General features: G+C 38.3%; 1 protein-coding gene across 4 annotated transcripts in view; it reads left to right on the top strand.

The window, feature by feature from the left end:
• Positions 1–20,490, top strand: part of TPK1 (thiamin pyrophosphokinase 1) — a 329,289-nt gene that overhangs the window by 67,783 nt on the left and 241,016 nt on the right. For all 4 annotated transcript variants that reach the window (XM_077778002.1, XM_077778004.1, XM_077778005.1 and 1 more), the window contains exon 2: positions 1,800–1,871. In XM_077778002.1, coding sequence (XP_077634128.1) covers positions 1,800–1,871 — 72 coding nt within the window. The remainder of the gene's footprint in view (positions 1–1,799; positions 1,872–20,490) is intronic.

Raw genomic sequence — 20,490 nt, 5'->3', positions numbered from 1 at the left:
TCTTGTACCTTTCTGACTTTTCTTTCTGCATTTCCTTTGTTGATGTCTTTCAGCTCTGCGGTGGTGAGCCAAACAGTAGGATTTTGCTTCCATCCTTTGTTCTTTTCTCTCCATGCTTTCTGTGCAGTGTCCCAGCTGCTCGGCTGCTCTTTGACCTTAGCTCTTATCTCTGGGTGCGTGATTACCAAATATACACACATCGCTTTTACTACTTGTTTTGCATCCTATTAAATACTTCCCATGTGCCTCAACTTAAACCCCTCTGTCGACTTAAGCAGGATTTCGGAAATTTGGGATGCCAGTGGTAATGTCTTGGGTTCCTGCCGTCTGGGCATTGCTTCTGAAACTCTGCACGGAAGTAACCCTCATGGCAAAGGATAGCAGTTTCCTGTGTGTTTTTTTCCTTGTCTGGAATGCCCTTTCCTTTATTCCTCCCAGCTTCTTTTCTCCTTTTAAGATCAAGTTTGGAAATGTGCATTTCACAAAGATTTCTAGGGTGACACCAGACCTTATTGATTTTCTGGGCTTTGAACTCCCTCCATACTCATTTATCTATTACCAGGCACTCCTCATAAACTTGTGTCATACTGTATTGTAGAATAAATCCTCTTTATTATAAATGTTTTATCTCACGGATACTCTGTAATCTTAGTCCGCTTTGTGTTCCCAGTGCCTGGTGTGTAATCACTTAATAGTGTGTGCCGTGGATGATGGCATCCCCTTTTCATTTCCTTATCTTGTTCCACTTCTAACACTGAGGTGGCTTAAAAAATTAATTCTTCTTATCACCAAACAAACATTTCTCTTTCATAAAAATGAAATGGAGCACTTGGACCGAGCTGAATAACAGGTCTTCGACAGCCCGATCACATTTTGCTTTGCACTATTTTTAGTACGTTTCAAAAGGCTTGGGATGACTGGTGGAGAAGTAACATGCCTCTGTGTTTTCAAGTGTCTTCATCTTTTGAGTGTCATCTAAAAACTTGGAATAAAAGAGTCCTGAAAAGAGCTATTGAATTCTCTGCAGACACACGCAGAGTTTGGGGAGGAGAGAGGCATGGTGGGGAAGAGAATATCAATAAATACAAATGAATGTGAGGACACACATTGCCCAGGCACATCCCCACCTGGAAACTACTGTCAGGAGGATGCTGTACCAGCCGGGTAGAAAAGTAGTTGTGTCAAAGGGGTGATATCTCATGAGGATGTCATTTTAAGAGTCTTTTTCCCCCTCACCCCCTACAGAAAGAAACCTACCCAATTGTTTTTATAATCAAGTTCTAGGCAATATAGTAATGTGGTAGACATTGAATGAAGTAGATCTAGTTGAACATATAGTGTCTTTTAAAATTAGAGTATAAGAAATTAGCTGTGTCCTAAATTCAGCTCTGTGTAGACTGAAAGTCTGGATTCGTTGGGGCAACTAGGTGCCTCATTCAGTTAAGCATCCAGCTCTTGGTTTTTGCTCAGGTCATGATCTCATGGTTTGTGAGATGGAACCCCCTCCAGTGGGGTCTGTGTTGACAGCACAGAACCTGCTTGGGATACTGTCTCCCTCTCTTTCTCTGTCACTTTCTCTCTCTCTCTCTCTCTGTCTGTGTGTGTCTCTGTCTCTAAATAAGTATTAAAAAGAAAAGAAAAAATCACTTCCCTGTCTCTCTCTCTCTCTGTGTCTCTGTCTCAAAATAAGTATTAAAAAAAAAAAGTCTGGATTAGTAGAGTGTAATTCCAGACTCAAATGAGAGGAACAAAGGATTTTACCTACTTATTTCTTTCTTGCTTTTTTCCCCCCCCCACAGGGAAGTTGAAATACTGCCTTGTGGTTCTGAATCAGCCTCTGGACAAATGCGTTCGTCATCTTTGGAGCAAAGGTAATTTCCCTTAGCGTTCACGTTTCTTTACTTTCTTACTTCTTTGAGGACAAACATGACTATTAAATATTCTGTAATCTAATTATTCCAAAAAGTGTAATTCCTAGCAAAGTGCTTTAGTTATTGAATTACCAGAATAAATCTTTTCTTAACCAGTTTCCACACGTGGCTTCTGCAGCATGGATCCCCATGGACAGAGTTAAAATGTAACATCATTATAATGCATTTCTGATCCACCACGTGGGTGTTAATCCTGAGAACTTCCCAAGTGTTTGTTGACACGTGAATAGTTTTGGCACCAGGGACAGGAAAAAGCAGCCTCAAGCCTCACTCATCCTNGTAACAAAATTTGAAAAAGTAAAAAAAAAAAAAAAAAAAAAACATTTTAACCACATATTAGAATCTTTAGAGAATGCTGAAAAATAGGAGCATGCAGTAGTTTTACAGAATTCATGCTACTATGAGTGTTCATTTAAAAAACAGGCTTTATTAACTAATTTTTTTAACATCATTCTTTCATTTATATAGGATTAACCCTAGGCTAGAAAATAGTGTTAAATACCATTTGGTGTTTTGAACCTGTGCTTTTCCATGAAATCTTGACTTTTTTCCCCCAAAGGGATACTTCTGCTAAGGTTACCAATGTAAGTTAGAGGCCAGATTAGGTAGACAGAGCCTCGTGATTGTTGATATGCTGACGCGTATTCCAGGTGACTCTCTCTAATCACCAAATTCTCTACTATTCTCAGCATCCAGCTCTCACGTCTTGGAATGCAAACCTTTAGATCAGTAAGCTCGCATGTGCGGACAATGATCTTTGTGACACTAGAGGGAAAAGATCATTGTGGATGATTTTGTGTAAGGAATTTTTATTATCCTATGTGATTGGTGTGAAAATTCTTTATTCTGAATTTACTTATCTTTATGTGAGCCAACTGAAAGTGTCACATTGTTATTGTGCCAACATCGCCCTGAAAGCTGGCAGGTTATATAACCAGTAGCTTCACTTGCATAGCACTTCTCATTTGGGTGTCATTAGGTAGTTACTCAGGGGCCATAAAAAAAGGAAAGGTCTTTTTTGGGGGGGGAGGGAGGGGTCACTTCAGTGCCTAGGGCTGTGTCTGGCACATAGTTGCTTAGTAATTATAACAAATGAAAGAGTGAATTTGAGGAGTGCCTGGGTGGCTCAGTTGGTTAAGCGTCTNGAACCCACGAACCGCGAGATCATGACCTAAGCGAAAGTCGGACGCTTAACCAACTAAGCCACCCAGGCGCCCAAGCGTCTGACTCTTAATTTCAGCTCAGGTAATGATCTCACAGTGATTTGTGAGATTAAGCCCCGCATAGGGCTCTGCACTGACAGTGTGGAGCCTGCTTGGGATTCTCTCTCTTCATCTCTCTCTGCCCCTCGCCTGCTCGTGCTCAGTTTTGCATGTACTGTCTCTCTCTTTCAAAATAAATAAACATTTTTTAAAAAGTAAACTTCATATGATTCATACTGCTAATAAATACCAAAGTAAACTGATTAGGCATATCCTTTTTATCTGAACTTATTATCAGATCTCATTATATTTTTAGGATAGTGTGTGAACAGCTATGTTTTACTGCATGTATTAAAAACAGATGAAACAGTCATTGATAGGAACTGCTGGAAACCTTAGGTAAGGAAAACTACATCATAGGAAGTCTCATAGTTCAGAGAAGTTAAGGGTCCTATTTTGTCCATAGTGTAAAATGATGTAGACTGTTGAGGTTAGTGAAGTTTCTAACTGCATTAGTTTTTCTGCAGTGAATTTGATGTGGTTTTGGAATGATGGTGGGATATTGGTAGTGGGTGGGGGGTAGAGGGCGGAACTGGAGCTGATAGCCCAAGAAAGAATTCTTGAGACATCTTTGGTGCAGAAAGGTGTTTTCATTAAAGCACAGGGACAGGACCCCCCTGTGCAGCAAGAGCTGCCCCAGGATTGTGAGAACTCGGTGACTGATTATATCCTTGGAGTTGGGGGAGGTAGAGGCAAGGGGAAGTTTCCAAAAGGATTTTCCTATGCTGAAGAAGACTCACAGGATCCCGGAGGCCTAGCTATCATCAGGCTAAGGTGGTTTTTCCCTCTAGCAAAGCATTAACAGTAAGGCAGTAGGGAGGTCCTGGAGGAATGTTATTCTCTGCCTGCCTCAAAGCATTTGTCATGGGCTGCAGGTTATAAAGAAATTTAATTTTATCTGCCATTTCCTTCTGCCTTTGTTTCCCATGTCATTTCCCCTTGAACAGTTTTGATCCTTAAATCTTTAAGGTTGCTGAGAGTGGAAGATCTTCCCATCTGTAACTTCTTTGTGTTGAATAGGGGCATAGAGGTGTCCCTACTGATGGGTTAACATTGGTCAGGTCGGGGGATTTATGTACAGGAGTTGCAAAGACAGAGACAGCCAGTCCAAGGGAGAAAACCTCTGTGAACCTTCTTGAGTAGAAAGGGTCATCTGTGAGCCAGAAGTTGTGGCAGTGAAAGAGCGTTTGCACTAGGCAGGGAGACACTGGAAAAGACCATAAAATAAGGTTAATATTATGAGAAAGAGAATGCTAAATAAAAGACCCTTAATAGTTAATCAGGATTCTCATTCTGTTCTTCATTGTCCTTTGAAGAGAAATTTGAGATCTTCCACAGGTACACAGGAGTAAGAAGGCATGTCAGCTGACATACTAGTCTCTTATGAGGACGGTTCTGGTTTAATTCTTGATATATGAGTCCATGAGGAATGTCCTCCTAATTTTACTGTAGTGGGAGTGCATAACATGGCCTGGTAGGAGCTTTTCCATTTAGGAGTTAAATCCCTTGCTGCATTAGATTTCTAATCCTTTAAATAAACCAGGTCTTCTGGGTTTACATGGGGTGAGTTGCTAGTAACAGTCAGATCAGATTTAGGGAGGATATGGCTTGCATGTTCATTTAGAGATTTATGAATTAAGCTGACCTAATTTAACAGAGCATTCCTTATCCATTTATTGATAGGTCTGCAGTAAGAAAAGGCTTTTGGGAAGAAGATTTGAAACCTTAGTTTGGAGAGTCATACAAAATAAAGACGAATTTGTTTGTAAAACAAGTCTAATTTTCACAAACCTGGCCAAATTATTTACATAAACTCAGCAAGAGAAGTGATAGATCATATATATCTTTTAAAAATTTGCTTTGCTGGAGCTTTTTCATAAGGAACATCTAGATTGAACTTGCACTAAAGCCTGTCCAGGCCTGGAGCCAAGTGCTTGCCATCAGGCATGCCTCTAGTATCTGTAAGTTTGAATGAATTCCTCTTCTCAAGGTCCCCAAAGTATCCTGAGGTTCCTGCACCTGCCAGGAAGTGATATTCTTTACTCACCCGGGGGAACTCTGCAAGCAAGGTACAGGCCAGCAGTTCCAATAGGCTGCGTGTTTCAGAAAGTCAACCTCAGCTCCTTAAGGCTGCCTGGTCATGTCTGAGTCTATACTGAGTCTATACTCCGTGCTGTCAGCAGAGCCTGATGCGAGGCTTGAGCCCACGAACCATGAGATTGTGATCTGAGCAGACGTCGGATGCTCAATCAACTGAGCCACCCAGGTGCTCCTGTATATCATGGGTATCTTAAGAGAAAGTTTCCTTAATATGGAAGAGCAAACATTAGAGAACCAGCAGTATTTCAAACAAGAGTCACAAAAACTATAAATGACAAAAAGACTCAAAAATGGACGCAGTTAAAGATCTGATGAGAGATTAAAATATCTCTGGCAAGAAATCCAGTTATTTGTGACACATAACATTTCAGTAATTAGAATATCACTTGATGGATAATATTAAAATAAATATATTTTATATTTGATATTTAAATATATTAAAACCTTAGGAATTGCATATAATCCCCAGAATAGTTACAGCATTTACTCAAACGTAACCAAAGATTTATCGTTATTTCACCGTGCTTTCAGAGTAACTTAACATACTAAATAAAAAGGACTACCTGGTCAAAAAGACTTCATTACAATTTAATAAAATTACAATTTAAATCTTGGGAAGTCTGTTTAAAACCTCAGAAAGTTATTTATAATGCACAAAGCAAGTTTACCATCAGACCCAGATATCTTTAGTTTCTCTGCAGTAGGTCAGAAACACAAACCAACATTCAGTAATCAGTGCCTTAGTATTTTATCTCATTTGGAAAAGACTTAAATGTCCAGTGGATTCAATTCCAGTTTGTCATCCAAGCAAAACTTTAAATTTTCAGATTACCAAAAACTTCGAAAGCTGTCTTAACGATTACCCATGAAAACTTTTGAGACTGAATTAACCATCATTTTAAGTCACCTTTTTGCTAACAAATTGCAAAAGGGATAATGGCTCATTTGGCCGTCAGCAAATGTAGATAGAATAAAAAGTTTAATATATTTAATGCTGATAGCTCTATTTTTCATTAAGCCAACAAACATAAATACCAAATTACGTTCCACTTGGGTCCACTTAATAGACAACTAATTTGTTCCCCTTTGTTGGTTTTTACCTAGGGCGCCGGTGGAGAAATCTGAAGTGGACAGTCCCAAGTAGGGTGCTCTTTGCTCCTGACATTGAGGGTCAGAGGAGGAGCCAGTGGTGCCTGAGGCACCGAGGGTGGTACAGAAACCAGTTATACGGGCCATTCCCAAGGTGGTGTGGAAACAGGAAGAGGAGGAGGGGTAGGCAGAAGAGGTGAGGTGCCACCAGAAGTCCGAGAAAGAGGATTTCTGGTTCTAAACCTTGTTAGCTCAGACAGATGACCATGTTTTGTTTTTTTTCCAGCAAAGTGGAATTAGGCCGTCCATGTCGGGCAGGAGAAGACAGGGAACTTCCTTGAAACAAAGGGAGTTTTAGCAGATGCTTAGGAATATTCCTTCAAGTCCTTGTCCTGAGGTAGACTAAACACAATTGGCTCCAATTACCATCGCCAGTAACCTGGGAAATGAATGTGGGAAAGACCCCCACACGTGTTAGGAAGGAAGAACAGTGAGAGGTTGAGATAATTAGGGATGGGCTATGTTTCTTCTAGGAACCTGGGTTCTGTTAGGAGGAGGCCTATTTAAATTATTACCATCCAGAATGTTAGGAGGGAGTTTATGAGTCTGGTTCTGCAGGAGACTCTTAGGTCTGGGTTCGGATTTAGAGTTATGAAGGCCTGGATCTAGGATACCTCTATCCCATTTGCCCTGTTTCCTGCAGAGGAGATCTAATTAAGATACTGAGGCTATGCAACATTACCCATCAGTCCTTTCTCAAATGTTGCCATCTGACTTGTTTCCAGTGGGTTAAAAGGCATTCTAAAGGAGAGTCATTGGGAACTAAAGACAGAGGGTCCATTATCAAGAAAATCCCCCTCCCTGCATCCCGACTCCAGGCTGTGTCCCACATGCAGGATATGTCAGAGTTTTCTGGTGTCAAACCAACCTGAGGCATACCTCGAACAAAATGACTATCATTACCACCTGCCGTAAAGGTCCCCACACTTCCCCACTGCATTCTAGACGACAGTGGGTGCCATCGCAGGGAGTGAATTTGCCTTGCTGAGAAGGCCATGAAGAACCTGCTGTTTTTAACCCATGGAAAACACAGGAAAGTTTTACAAGATGAAATTACCCAATTCTGTAACGTAAATAGTCCTTAGAGGACAATGACAAGAAAACAGTAAAGATAGAGATCCATTATGATGTAAATGACATTCCAACACATACAGTCCTTAGAGCTCATTTCCTAGGAAAGGGCCCCCCATTGGGTTTTAAGTCATTTGGGTACTGATTTCAACTGGCTCTGAGCCAGTTGCAGGGGGTAGGAGTGGGGCTCCAGAAGAATTTTTGAGATCGCTTTGATACAAAAAGGTGGTTTATTAAAGCACGGGGACAGGACCCATGTGCAGGAAGAGCTGCCCCAGGATTATGAGGAGTGACTGATTATATACTTGGAGGTCAGGAGAAGTAAAGAAGTTTCCAAAAGGATTTTCCTATGCTGAAGAAGACTCACAAGGGTCCTGGAGGCCTAGTGATGGTCAGGCTAAGGTGGTTTTTCCCTCTAGCAAAGCATTAACAGTAAGACTGTAGGGAGTTCCTGGAGGAGTGTTATATTCTGCCTGCCTCAAGCATTTGTCAATGGTTATAAGGAAATTTAATTTTATCTGCCATTTCCTTCTGCCTTTGTTTCCCACATCAAATCTGATTTGAAAAAGTCTCATGTCTGACATAGACCAAGGATTTATTTGCTTGCCATGAAAATTGAACACTGGTGAGTTTGTATATATGGAGAAAACTGTATCTAATTGTGACATGGCCTGAGATGGTTAGGTAAGTCTCATTTCCAAACTAACTTTTCTTCTCCTAGAAATAAATAAAAAACATTAAAAAAAAAATCAAACTAACTTTTCTTTAGGTTATTGAAATGTACTTTCATATATACTTCCAGGATAATTCGTGGCTTTCTGGAGCCATTAACCATTGTAAAAAGCTGCTCTGTTAATAAGTACTGAGGAAAGGTAGAGTAAGATTTTTGTGGTTCTTGTAACAGAAGCTGTGATCTTTTTTGTTTGTAGTATTCTGTTTTGTGTTACTTTTCCAAGAAAAAGTAAAAAAAAAAAAAAAGGAAACTTTGAGCTTCAGTTTGAGTTCCTGATCTTAACAAAAGTGAGAGGCCTAGAAAACCACATAGGGCAGCCTTCAGGGTCTGGGATGGAAGACAGTGGTATGGCTTGCGATTTCAGCAAGTAAGCAAGGGCCAGAAGCAGCTTTGTCTGGTGCTGTGCACACTTGCTAAAACCTTCCTTCTGTAGATGTGAAGATTTGTGAAGAATGGAAATGAAGGGGTGAAATCAAGACTGTTACACCAACACACAGATTTGGAGGCTGCTGCACAGTATAAGTGTCTTATATAAAATTGGTAATTTAACTTTAATCTATGCTAAGGACTTCTGATGAGTAGGTATTTCTTGAGGTTCCATGAAGGGGTAAGACTATTTTGAATGTTTGTTTATTAGTTTTCCCCTGCAATGTTTGTGACAGGTTATGCAATTTATTTTAAATGGCTAAAGAAGATTGAAGGCAGTTTAAAAGTAAAGTTTTAAATGTGTTATTTCCTGTTTAATACCTTATGAAGTTTCAGTAATTTTCTTGGTTACAGGTCTTGGTCATTTTATGCCTACCTGCCCCAGCCTTTTATATACTGAGTTTAATCTGGGGATAGAAACTAAGTGCTTAGGTAGGTAGGTAGATAGAACTGTAGTTAGTATCTAACTTTTCTGTAACTATCTGCCTGGCCCAGCTTTCTCTTTCAGTAAATGTCCTTTTCATCCTGAAATATGTTGTAAGTGAACAAACATAAGGATGTGTGTTTGAAGGATTCTGCTTACTTCCTGTTGTGTAGATTATTTATTCTCCACTTGAGGTCACCATGCTAACCAGAGTCTTCAAAGGTATTTGGAGAGATCTGAGTTACGTTAAAAAAAAAAAAAAAGCCAAGAAATAAAGACTCTAACAGACATTCACTTACCTGGGATGAGGTTAGAGATGAACCATATATCAGGTTTCTAGGAGTTTGACTTCTTAAAGAATATCTTCATTTACAAAAATAATTTTTAATGTTTATTTTTGAGAGAGGGAGCAAGTGGGGGAGGGGCAGAGAGAGACAGAGACAGAATCTGACTTGCTCCAGGAATTAAACTGATCTTGTGTTAGTGATTAGTATTGCCCTCAGATTGAAGTTTTAGATGCTGTAGAAATCTGCTAGAAGGCAATTTGCTCCAATAATAATTTTGTTGTATCACCCTTTTCCTTTATAAATTGTGTACTCCAGGATTCTGTAAGTTTCTTTTTACCTAGTTATTTGAGGTGAAGCTCAACCCCAAGTTAGGAAATTTATATTATGTAATTTCTTTTTGTTTTCTTTTTCACCCATTTTTCTATTCAGTGGGATCTTTACCTAATTTTGTTCTCCAGTGTAACACCTTCAAAGAAGAGAAATGCCGTCCAAGCCATTTTTAGGTGTAGTTGATTAATTTACTTTAATATGTTTGGTATCAACCATTGTTTTAATCCCGTTAATATCTGAGTACTATATTCCTGTTTGAGAGATTTCCAGGGAAACATGGTTTTTGATAACCACTTTGAAATTTTGAAATCACCTTAATGCTATTCCTACAGCTCACTCTGAAGGGCTAGTCCTGGCCCTTTTTATTTATTTTTTTTAATGTTTATTCATTTTTGAGAGAGTGTGAGTAGGGTAGGGGCGAGGGAGACACAGAATCCTAAGCAGGCTTCAGGCTCTGAGCTGTCAGCACAGAGCCCAACACAGGGCATGTCCCAAGACATGGACTGTGAGATCATGACCTGAGCTGAAGTTGGGCTCTTAACTGACTGAGTCACTGAGGGGCCCCATTTATTTATTTATTTTTTAAATAGTGTGTTTCTGGGGTGCCTGGATGGCTCAGTCGGTTAAGCGTCCGACTCTTGGTTTTGGCTCAGGTCATGATCTCAGGGTTTGAGCCCAACATTGGACTCTGTGTTGAGGCCCGCTTGGGATTCTCTCTCCTCCTCCTCCTCCTTCTCCTCCTTCTCTTCAACTTGTGTGCATGCACATGCACTCTCTTTAAATAAACAGCAAAAAAAAAAAAAAAAAAAACCAAACCAGTGTGTTTTTATATATACCATGGTTTTTTCTCTGGCCTCCTCTCCCAGGTCTATTAATGGTGGATAGAATTAAAAATGACTTTTTTTTTTTTTGCATGAATAGATTTTTATTTATTCATTTTGCAAACTCCCTATCATCCTTTAAGATCCAATACCACCATGGCCTCTTGTGAAGGAGGGCTCCCTTCGCTTGCCCAGGTACCAGGAGCTTTTTTCTAGTATTTGTATTGTTTTTTCTTATTACTTAAGAATATCACCTTACCCCTCCTTGAGGATGGGCTCCTTGAAAATGGACACAAAGTGCTTTTCAGATGGTGTTTCCTCCTCTCTCCTGTGAGACTAGCTTGGGGGTAGCGATTATAGGTCATGCTGGCAGTTGCTGGAGGTCAGTGTTGGACTTTGGTGCTTTCTAGATCCTGGGAACCTCTTGCCCTAATGTGAACTCATTAGCAGGCGCATGCGTGTGGGCTCTGTTTTCTGATTCTTTTCTGGTCCTCAGCCTCAATTGAGTTCCTTTTCTACATAGGCTAAACTTGAACTCTGTCACTCATTTTTTCCCTTCTTCCTTATGACTCCCAGATGCTTATTTGGTATGTCCTTGTACACCCAGTTAGAACTGCTATTTTCATTAATCTCATTCTTTCCGTATAGCTCATGTGCCAGTATATTTTTTTTTTTTTTTGCCTCTATGATTTTATGCCTTCGATGGTTGGGGTGCTAACAAATGTGTCATTGCAATATATCCTTTCTGTTCATTAAGGTATTATGGGTAAGGTACATCTTTTGTTATACAGAAGGATATAAAATCATGCAGTTAACCAGGACTCCCATGTTTTGTCATTAGCATTTAAGAGATTTATCATATATTCTCATTGTCATACTCAAAGCTCTTTTCTTTAAAATAATTTTGTTGTGAGAACTGTAAGTTTATTTTTGTGAATTAAAAATGATTTTCTCTAGATATCTTTTTAATTTTAATTTTATTTTATTTAAAAAACATTTTTTTAAAAGTTTAGTTATTGTGAGAGAGAGAGTGGGGAGGAGCAAAGAGAGAGGGGGAGAGAGAGAATCCCAATCAGGCTCTTCACTGTCACCCTGGAGTCAGATGCAGGGCTTGAACTCAGGAAGCTGTGAGATGAGACTTGAGCCGCAGTCAAGAGTGGGATGTTTAACCAACTGAGCCACGGAGGTGCCCTATTCTCTAGATTTCCATCTTTAACTATAGAAATATGTGTGCATTGGAAAAAGTTAAAACATCAGTTTATAATGAATAAGACAGTCCCTGGTAACTATTTACTATTCTCTCCATTGCTTGTTTCATGCTTGTAATTTTTCCTTTGTAATTTCCCCTATGAAATGATTTTTGAGTATGTTTTTAAATACGAGTTAGGGTAATAGATGAAATGTTACTACTAAATTGGAAAAGCCTCCTGAAATGATGAGCGCTGGGCCGTGTGACTGTGCTTCGTGGCAGTTAGTGTAGGCATTTTAACTTCCTGTTTTACTTCATTCTGTAGGCCATTTCGTTTTGTTTTCTAACTAGCATGTCCATTTTTCATGTGACCAGAACATGGTTTCCAAGTTAGCATGGCATATGTATATACACACATATATACATACATATATACATATGTACATATATATACATATGTATATATGTATGTATGTGTATATATATATATACACACACACTCACACACACACATTTAAATTTGTGGATATTTATATGTATTATTATATGTATGTTTGCATATGTGTATACATATGTATGATTATTTACATTTGCTCCATGTTTTTTTATACATGCATTTGTGTGCACAGCACATGGGTGTGTGTATGCGCGCACACGCATGCACGCACACACACACACTTTTTGCCTGATGTTAAGCCTCAGTGAAGTGAGCGTGTTATGTGGTCAATGAGAGAAGTATGTGAACACTGTTGATAGTTATCCCTGCTCAGGAGACTAAGCAGCACTAACTACCCTAGTGAAACAAAATAGAAGGAAAAAAAAAGTCCAAAAGCTTCTAGTTGTTGACTAACTAGGTGGTGGACTCCCGCTTAAAACCTAGAAAACATCAGTGGAACATCACCTTTGGATAACTCTCCAGGGGTGAATTCGACATTGTGCATTTCTTCTAGTTAATAGTTCCAGTTCTTCAGGCCACAGTGCTCAGGTGTTGGATGGCCTTCCCTGAAGTGCAGACATTGTCATGTTCAACAGCTCTTCTCAGCAGTCCTTTAACGAGAAGCAAATGTTTCTCTGTGGTGGCTTCTCAGTCTAATGTACAATAACCCATTTCATGGGAAAGACTTCTGAAAGAGCAGGCTTCAGAGAAGCATCCTGGGAACCATAGTGGCATCCACTGTCATTTTCTCCCACATTGTATGGTGTGTTGTGCCCTTAAGGATCTAGAAGCATTTATTTTTACTCTGGTCTGCCTTTAAACCCTATAGGGTTAGGTGTTAGATGAGTCCTGGCATCTCTCTGTGTCCTAAATGTTTGTTCCACTTTGCTCAGTGGGCTCTCCTTACAATAGAGTGTTTCAAGGCCAGCTACATCTGGAATTGTATCTAATTGATGATAGAGGAGTTGTACATTTCCCACAGGTTACTATTTGTGTACAATTGTAGGTGAGAAAATAACTTGAACTTTTCTGTAGTATTAGTCTTGGGGGGAAGCTGAGCCTCTCCGAGCTTTTAGTTTTACGAGAACAGCTGCTTGGAGTCTCTGGAAAGAAGCCACCGCCGGGAAGCAGAAAAGATAGTGAGAGGTGTAATGAACAGACTCTTTACCACCTCACTAGGAGACAGATATTTGGCCAAGAGAAATTCTGGTCTATGTTCTTTCTAATTCTAGAGTTTATTGGTGATGTTTAGTACAACCTGAATGGGTACCAGAGGAGAAAACTGTTTAAGCTACTAGAAGAGAAGCACTATTGAGAGGAAATATGCTACATTTGCACATGTTTAGTAGAAACTGAACAGTGAAAATTGTTTGATCCATGTAATGGCAGAATTTCTACAGACATGAAAGTGACATCTTCTAGGAAGGCTTCCTTGCTATCTAAATAGTTATCATGAATTTAGCTTGTAGAGATAAGCTGGTTATGACTGCTTGGATAGGTAGAATATCATGTACATTTTTGTCATTTGGATGTACTGAGGCAAAGACCTAGCAGATACGGTCTCTGGGAACGTGCTAGGCTTTCAGGGTGTTCAGATTTTAAGTTAGGATGATCTGGGAGGCATCTGTTCCAGTAATGAGTAGCTTAGTCCTTAGACTTAAGAAGCCTGTAATAGTTAAGCCTATCACAGTTTATTGAACTACCAAATTGACACCATTTGTGTCATTTTCTGTGCTTAGTCTTTTGCAGAACTTATGCTTTGAGCACATTTAAGTGAACATTGAGCCAAAGATCCGATGAGCAATTTGCATACTTCGTTCAGGTCCATTAAGTAAAACAGTTATGTACAAGCTGTGGTCCCTGTAAATAAGGCTGGCAGAAGAGATCTGTCCTAGTCATACGGAAACATTTGGGAGTCTGCAAAAAGATTATTTAATATAGAACCCATTTCAACATATTAGTGGCACAGAACAAAATACATTTTGTTTGATATGAGGGCAGAGATGTATTTTACTATTCCCATCTCCTAGATGATGGTCCATTTCTGCTGAATTAGATCTCTTATCATTCTGGGTATTTTAAAACAAATACTATCAGATAGTAAAGACCTCTGTGTTATTTTTATTCCCTGGATTTCCTCTAACACCTTTGTGTTGTGTTAGTAACCATAATACTAGGAATGTAGGGAATTGTTTCCAAAATTTTGGTACTTAATATTTGAAATGCATTTGTAAATCTTGTGCTATACTTGCTAATTCCATGGTAATCTTTATGTAAATTGCTGCACTTGATATTCTTAAAGACAGGTCATTTTTAAATATCGAGTTTCACAGCATTACATTTTGTAATATGTGTACTGAAAGGCAAAAAAATCCATTATTTTATTTTTTAATCCATATTTTAAAAAATTTTTAATGTTTATTTTTGAGAGACAGATCTTGACAGTATGAGTGGGGGAGAGGCAGTGAGAGAGAGAGAGAGACAGAATGAATGAATGAATGAATGAATGAATGAATCTGAAGCAGGCTCCAGGCTCTGAGCTGTCAGCTCAGAGCCCAATGCGGCACTCGAACTCATGGACCTCGAGATCATGACCTGAACCAAAGCAGGATGCTTAATGGACTGAGCCACCCAGGTGCCCCTAATCCATATTTTTTGACCATTGTCTGTGGCAGGCAATGTACCAATACTGGTATACCAGTGAGAGAGATACAGGCCCTTTCCTTAAAGTGCTTACAGTCTAGTGTCTGATGTACTCATTCCCAATGTGTACCTCATAATAGGTTTTGTAAAGTGTCTTGTTATGCACTATTTGTTTTCCCCCAAATCCTATATTGAAGCCCCAGTATGATAATATTTGGAGATAGTGTCTTAATGAGGTAATTAAGGTTAAATGAGGCCTTAGGTGGGCACTGGAGATGGTGGTCAGAGTAAAGGCAGTAAGGGCGCATAAGAAAAGGTGCCCATTCACTCGTGGGGATGAACACTGGGTGTTATGTGGAAACTAATTTGACAATAAACTATTTGTAAAAATATAAAAATAAAAAAAAAAAAAGAAAAGGTGCCCATTTGCAAGCCAAGGAGAGAGGCCTCAGGAGAAACCGCTGACACCTTGATCTTTGACCTCTAGTCTCCAGAACTGTGAGAAAATAAATTTCTGATGCGTAAGTCACTCAGTCTGTTGTATTTTGCAATGGAAGCCTTAGCAAACTAATGCAGTTATATATAAGGCTTCTTGGCAAGCGGTGAATTGTTCAGCTCTCTCTTCTCTGTAAAATAGCATTGATCTCAAAGGTCCTTTTTCTTTGTAAGCCTGGTGCCAGGTTTTCTTATAGGCAGTCTTGATCTTACTTAGTACTTAGTAGCTTCAATCAATTACTAGTAGGCATTAACCCTCCCTTGGATTCAATTCTTGGTAGCCTCAGACTGATATGAGTCCCCCTTGTTTATAGAAGACATTTCAGTGACTTCAGAAAAGCAATGGAAATTTTTAAAAAATCGTATATATTAGATATTAATTTGATGACTATAAATAGATTTGGGAAATAAATTTTGGACATCTTGAACAAATACAGGAAAAATTGTAGACCAAATAGAGGAAAATACAAATTTAAATAACTTAATTATCAGTGATTATTTTCAGCATTATCTTATTACCCTGTATATACACATTTGCTTTTCTTGTAAAACATCAATTAGATTCTTTGTATTACTTTGTGACCATTATAAACTTCAGTCTGTGTATTTGGTAGGTCATTTGACATCAAGCCAACCTTAAATGGACTTTTCCTCTCCTCTTTTATAAAAGGATGTGGTTTTTATAAGACGTGGCCTGTTTGCGGTCTGATGGCCAGCCCTTTTGCATTAGGTTTGTTTATTGAGTAATAAGTAAGGGATTACAAATCCCACCACAGGACTCTTGGTGAAAGTATCTTTTGGTATTCCATAAGATCACCGAGGGATAGAAGGACATTTAAGATGAGAGGGGCAGGTAGCTATTAAACAAAGACCTAAATATGTTTACAAAGAATGGCTGTTACTGTACATGCTTTATTTTTTATTTTTTTTTTATAGTTTTGTGTTTCTGACTTGGAACAGACATACAGTTATTTGTTGTTGTTAGTTTGTTTTGTTTTATTTTTAAGATTTATTTTTAGGTCCTCTCTACACCCAATGCAGGCCCTGAACTCTCAGTTCCAAGATCAAGCGTCTCATGTCCCACTAACTGAGCCAGCCAGCAGCCTCCAGACATACAGTCCTATAATAGAAATGTTTCAGATGTTATATTCTTTTTAATATATACATGAGAAAAATACCTCACCTTTCTTCACCCTCAATTCCTGCCAGGTTAATACGTGTGCGCGCACGAACACACACACACACACACACACACACACACAGTAGTTTTTATGACGTGAGGAGACTCATTGATGTACTGGAAAACCTATTCAGCAGACCATCCAAGGATGGTGAATGAAGTGGGCCAAGTTATGTTTGCCAAACTTTTATTTTTTAGAAAGTTACCTGCCTCTCCTCTCTTTCTTTGCAACTTAAATAGTGAAAAGGGGGAAAATACCAGTGTTGGTTGTTATTTCTTCCCAATAAGTAATAAATGAATGACTGTAAGAGTTGAGCATTATAAAATATTTTAAATTCTTTCACTCTGCATTTGAAATATATCTATTCTGTATATCAGTGGTCCATGTGTGAAACACATTCAAGGTAGTGGATGCTAATGGAAAAACAAAAGAATCATCCAGAATAGTTGTTTTTGAGACTTTGATTCTGCCATTAAATAAAATTGGTCTGTAACTTTATGTTGAAGATCCAAGTGACAAAAAATTCACCTTCCCCTCCGTTATCCCATCATTCGCTTTAAGAACAGAAGTATTCTGTTTGCTCAGTACTGTGATCATGTCTTTGGGATGTTCTTGGAAGTTCAAAATGGGAGATAGTGGAGGATAAATATGGTATAATGGATTTTTTTTTCAGCAGTCAGCAACTTCTGGTTATGTTAAAAAACAGATTGGTAACATTATGTTTAAAATGTACTAATTATTACCAGCCTGGATCACCCATTAGACAGATATTTATTGAATACGTAACTTACCATGGTTACAAACCCAAGCCAGTGTTTTTGCTTAAAGATTATTGTACACATCTTGTTTATAATGATGCATTTGGTAATTTCAGGCCTATTCTTGGGGTTTCAACTGGCACTCATTCATGATCTTAGCACCATGCATACTTCCTGTTCAGTGTCATATAGAATATTGCAGAAATAATAAAAAGGGCATTACCCTTGTACTGGCTGGAACTAGGCTGGATTTGTCATCTTGGAGAGAGGAAACAAAGATAAATATAGACTAAAATTTGTATGGATATTAATGTACATAGAAAATTTAGGGATCATGAGAAATGTAAATATGCCAACTTCAACATCTATATATTTATTTAACTCAGTAGATTTGTTTTCACTAATCCATGTCCAGATGCTTGAAATCACCAGATTCCACTTTGCTTGATTATGTAGACAGGACTATTCATTTTGTTTCCATTACTTTTTAATTTTATTAATACCTATTATTACTGAATCACAGATGTCCTTGAGAATGAGTGTATGCTTTGAATCATAACATTCAGGAGGCCTCTTAGTGCTACAGTCAAAAACTCTCACTGGTTGAATAAAATACTATCTCTCATTGTTGGAAGTGGGATAGGGATATTGTCACAATGTTACACACGGAACAATGTGTCTGGTTTTTAATGGATATTTTTAGCAGAGGTCTCCATAATAACTTTCAGTCCATGTGTGCCCTTTTATACCTTGTCTTATGTAACAGCAAAAATATAACTTGTGAATGTTACAAGTTAGTCTACAACTGGTCCCTTTCCCCAATGGTAACAGAATTGTAAGCATGCCTTAATAACCTCCTCATGTTTTCTTGGAGAGGTGAATTGTTTATGTTCTCAATTATAATAAGAAATTGAGATATATCTGCTTTCTAGGTTTTAAAGAAGCAACACTCCTTTCCTCCAGAGAAAAATAAATAGAAAACATGTGCAAACTTTTTTTGTGTGTGTGAAGAGAAAGTAATCTTTTCCAACTTAAAAGCATTAAAGGCTGTGTATATGGATTTAGTTAAATGTGGTATACAAATGGTTTGGAGGTTATACTTACAGAAAACGATCTTTCTATCCTGTCTGTGACCGTGGTTAACTCTGGGTAAGTGCACAACTGTGGAATGTTGGCACTAAGAATCCTGAGGCTGTCTACAGTAACTGGAGACATTATCCCTCTAGAGGTTGCGGTGTGAATCTGGGTGTTTTGTCCTTTATTAGGTGCAACTGGCATGTAAGTTTCTGGAAGGAAGATTGAGCTATGCAGTTCTTGTATTCCTTGTAAAACAAAACTCTAGTTATGGTGAGTTTGGATGAACTGGGAATCTCTGCAAAGTGGACATTTTTTTTCCCCCGCTAACCTTACTGTTAGAAGTTGGAAATCCTAAATGTCAAACTCCCAATCAGTATGAAGACAACTTGGTAAAGATTCTGTCCATTTTCTGATTTCTCTGATCTCTCCACTAATGACACTCCATATTGAATGTTGGCCTTGGTATTTGGAGATCCTTGCCATTAAAGAGGTTCAGTTATATTTACTATACGGTACTGACTGTGTAGGAGCAGTCACTAATTAGTTTCTATAGAAACTAAACAAGGGTTGGAACCAACTGGAAGTGACTATGTATTACGTAGTGGCCATTTCTATTTCAGTGTCGTACAGATAACTTCATTAGCGCTTCAACTTCAGAATTAATGTAAAGTTTACTTGTGTCTACTGACCAGTTTGGGTTTTCTCTTAAACAATTTTATATTATCATGCAGTTGTTGATGGTGTCAACTTATTGTTTTAATTTTTAAAAATGTTTATCTATATTAGAGAGAGAGAGAGAGAGGGAGATAAAATCTGAAGCAGTCTCCAGGCTCTGAGCTGTCAGCACAGAGCCTTATGTGGGGCTCAAACTCACAAGCCATAAGGTTATGACCCGAGCCAAATTGGACACTTAACCAATTGAGCCACCCAGGCACCTCAGTGGTATCAGCTTACTAAATTTTGAATGGTGAACTAAATTTTGTAATTTCACCTGTTTTATATTCAGTTTTAATTAAGACTTTTAATCAAAAGACCATGTAGTCCTCATGGTACGTGGACAGTGTCTCTTTGGTAAGTCTAAGTAGGATCTCAAGCAAAGGCAAAAATTAGTCATTAATTGAATTTGTTTTTTCAGGTTAATGAACGATACCAACATAGTTCTGTCACTTATCTTGAGGCAAACCAATAAATAAGTCACAAAATAAGGGAGGAAACACTACAGAGATAAATGTAACAAGTTATTTACAACTGTGGAATAAAAAATTGTGAAATTAAATACACTTAAAGATGAATATAGGAGAATGTTTATCGCCAAAGTTTTGGTTATTACCTGTATTCTTTTTCTTTCTTGGATGTATCAGGACAGCCTTCACCTGTCATCTGATGGGTGTTGTTGGGTTCATCGGATTAGGCTGATGGGTGTTGTTGGGTTCATCGGATTAGGTTATTATATTTGATTGATTAATTGGATACTGTCCTCATTCTTATTTCATTTGGCCTTTCCAGACAGCACATTTTCACCTGTGGTAGCTTAAGTAAAAACGAGGCAACACGGCTCCAAAACAAAACTAATACCTGTTTACTACTTGTTTTCATCTTCTTATAACATCAGTCAAAAAGTATGTTTTTTAAAATTGATTTATGAAATTGGTTGTTTTTCTTATTGGCTTCTTCATATTCGCATGACTCTTGCCCGTTTGTATTTACTGCCTTTGTTATTCAGGATGATTAAGGTCTTACTTTGGCACTTTCAATAGTACAGTAGATGAGGATGGTACTTTTAATTTTTTAAGTAGCTACTGGGAGCTTTCCTTAATAAATAATGACAATTAATACTAAAGGGAATTACAGAATTGCAAGACCTATTTTTACTCAGGAGTATTTAGTAAATATGTCTGTAGATAACCAGTATTGCAAAGGGAGAAATGCACATATTTCTGAGGATGCTAAAATAACAAAAATCGAATTTCCATGCCTGGATGACTTAGAGAATGTTTTCTAACTTCAAAATTTCCTTTAGTTCTCTTTATTTTATTTTCTCAGGGAAAGGGGATCTTTCCTGAACAGATTTTACAAGGATGAGTAAGAAATATTCCTTGGAGCTTTTGGAGATAAGCATTATATGAAAGCAGACAAAATCAGGGGACTTTTCCTGAGATTTAACTTAATTAGCACAG

This window comes from Crocuta crocuta, unplaced genomic scaffold (genome assembly GCF_008692635.1).
Source record: "Crocuta crocuta isolate KB4526 unplaced genomic scaffold, BGI_CrCroc_1.0 scaffold128, whole genome shotgun sequence".
In the NCBI taxonomy this organism is placed as follows: domain Eukaryota; kingdom Metazoa; phylum Chordata; class Mammalia; order Carnivora; family Hyaenidae; genus Crocuta; species Crocuta crocuta.
Note: the sequence above shows the minus strand (reverse complement) of the source record. Positions and strands in the feature narration are given on the sequence as shown.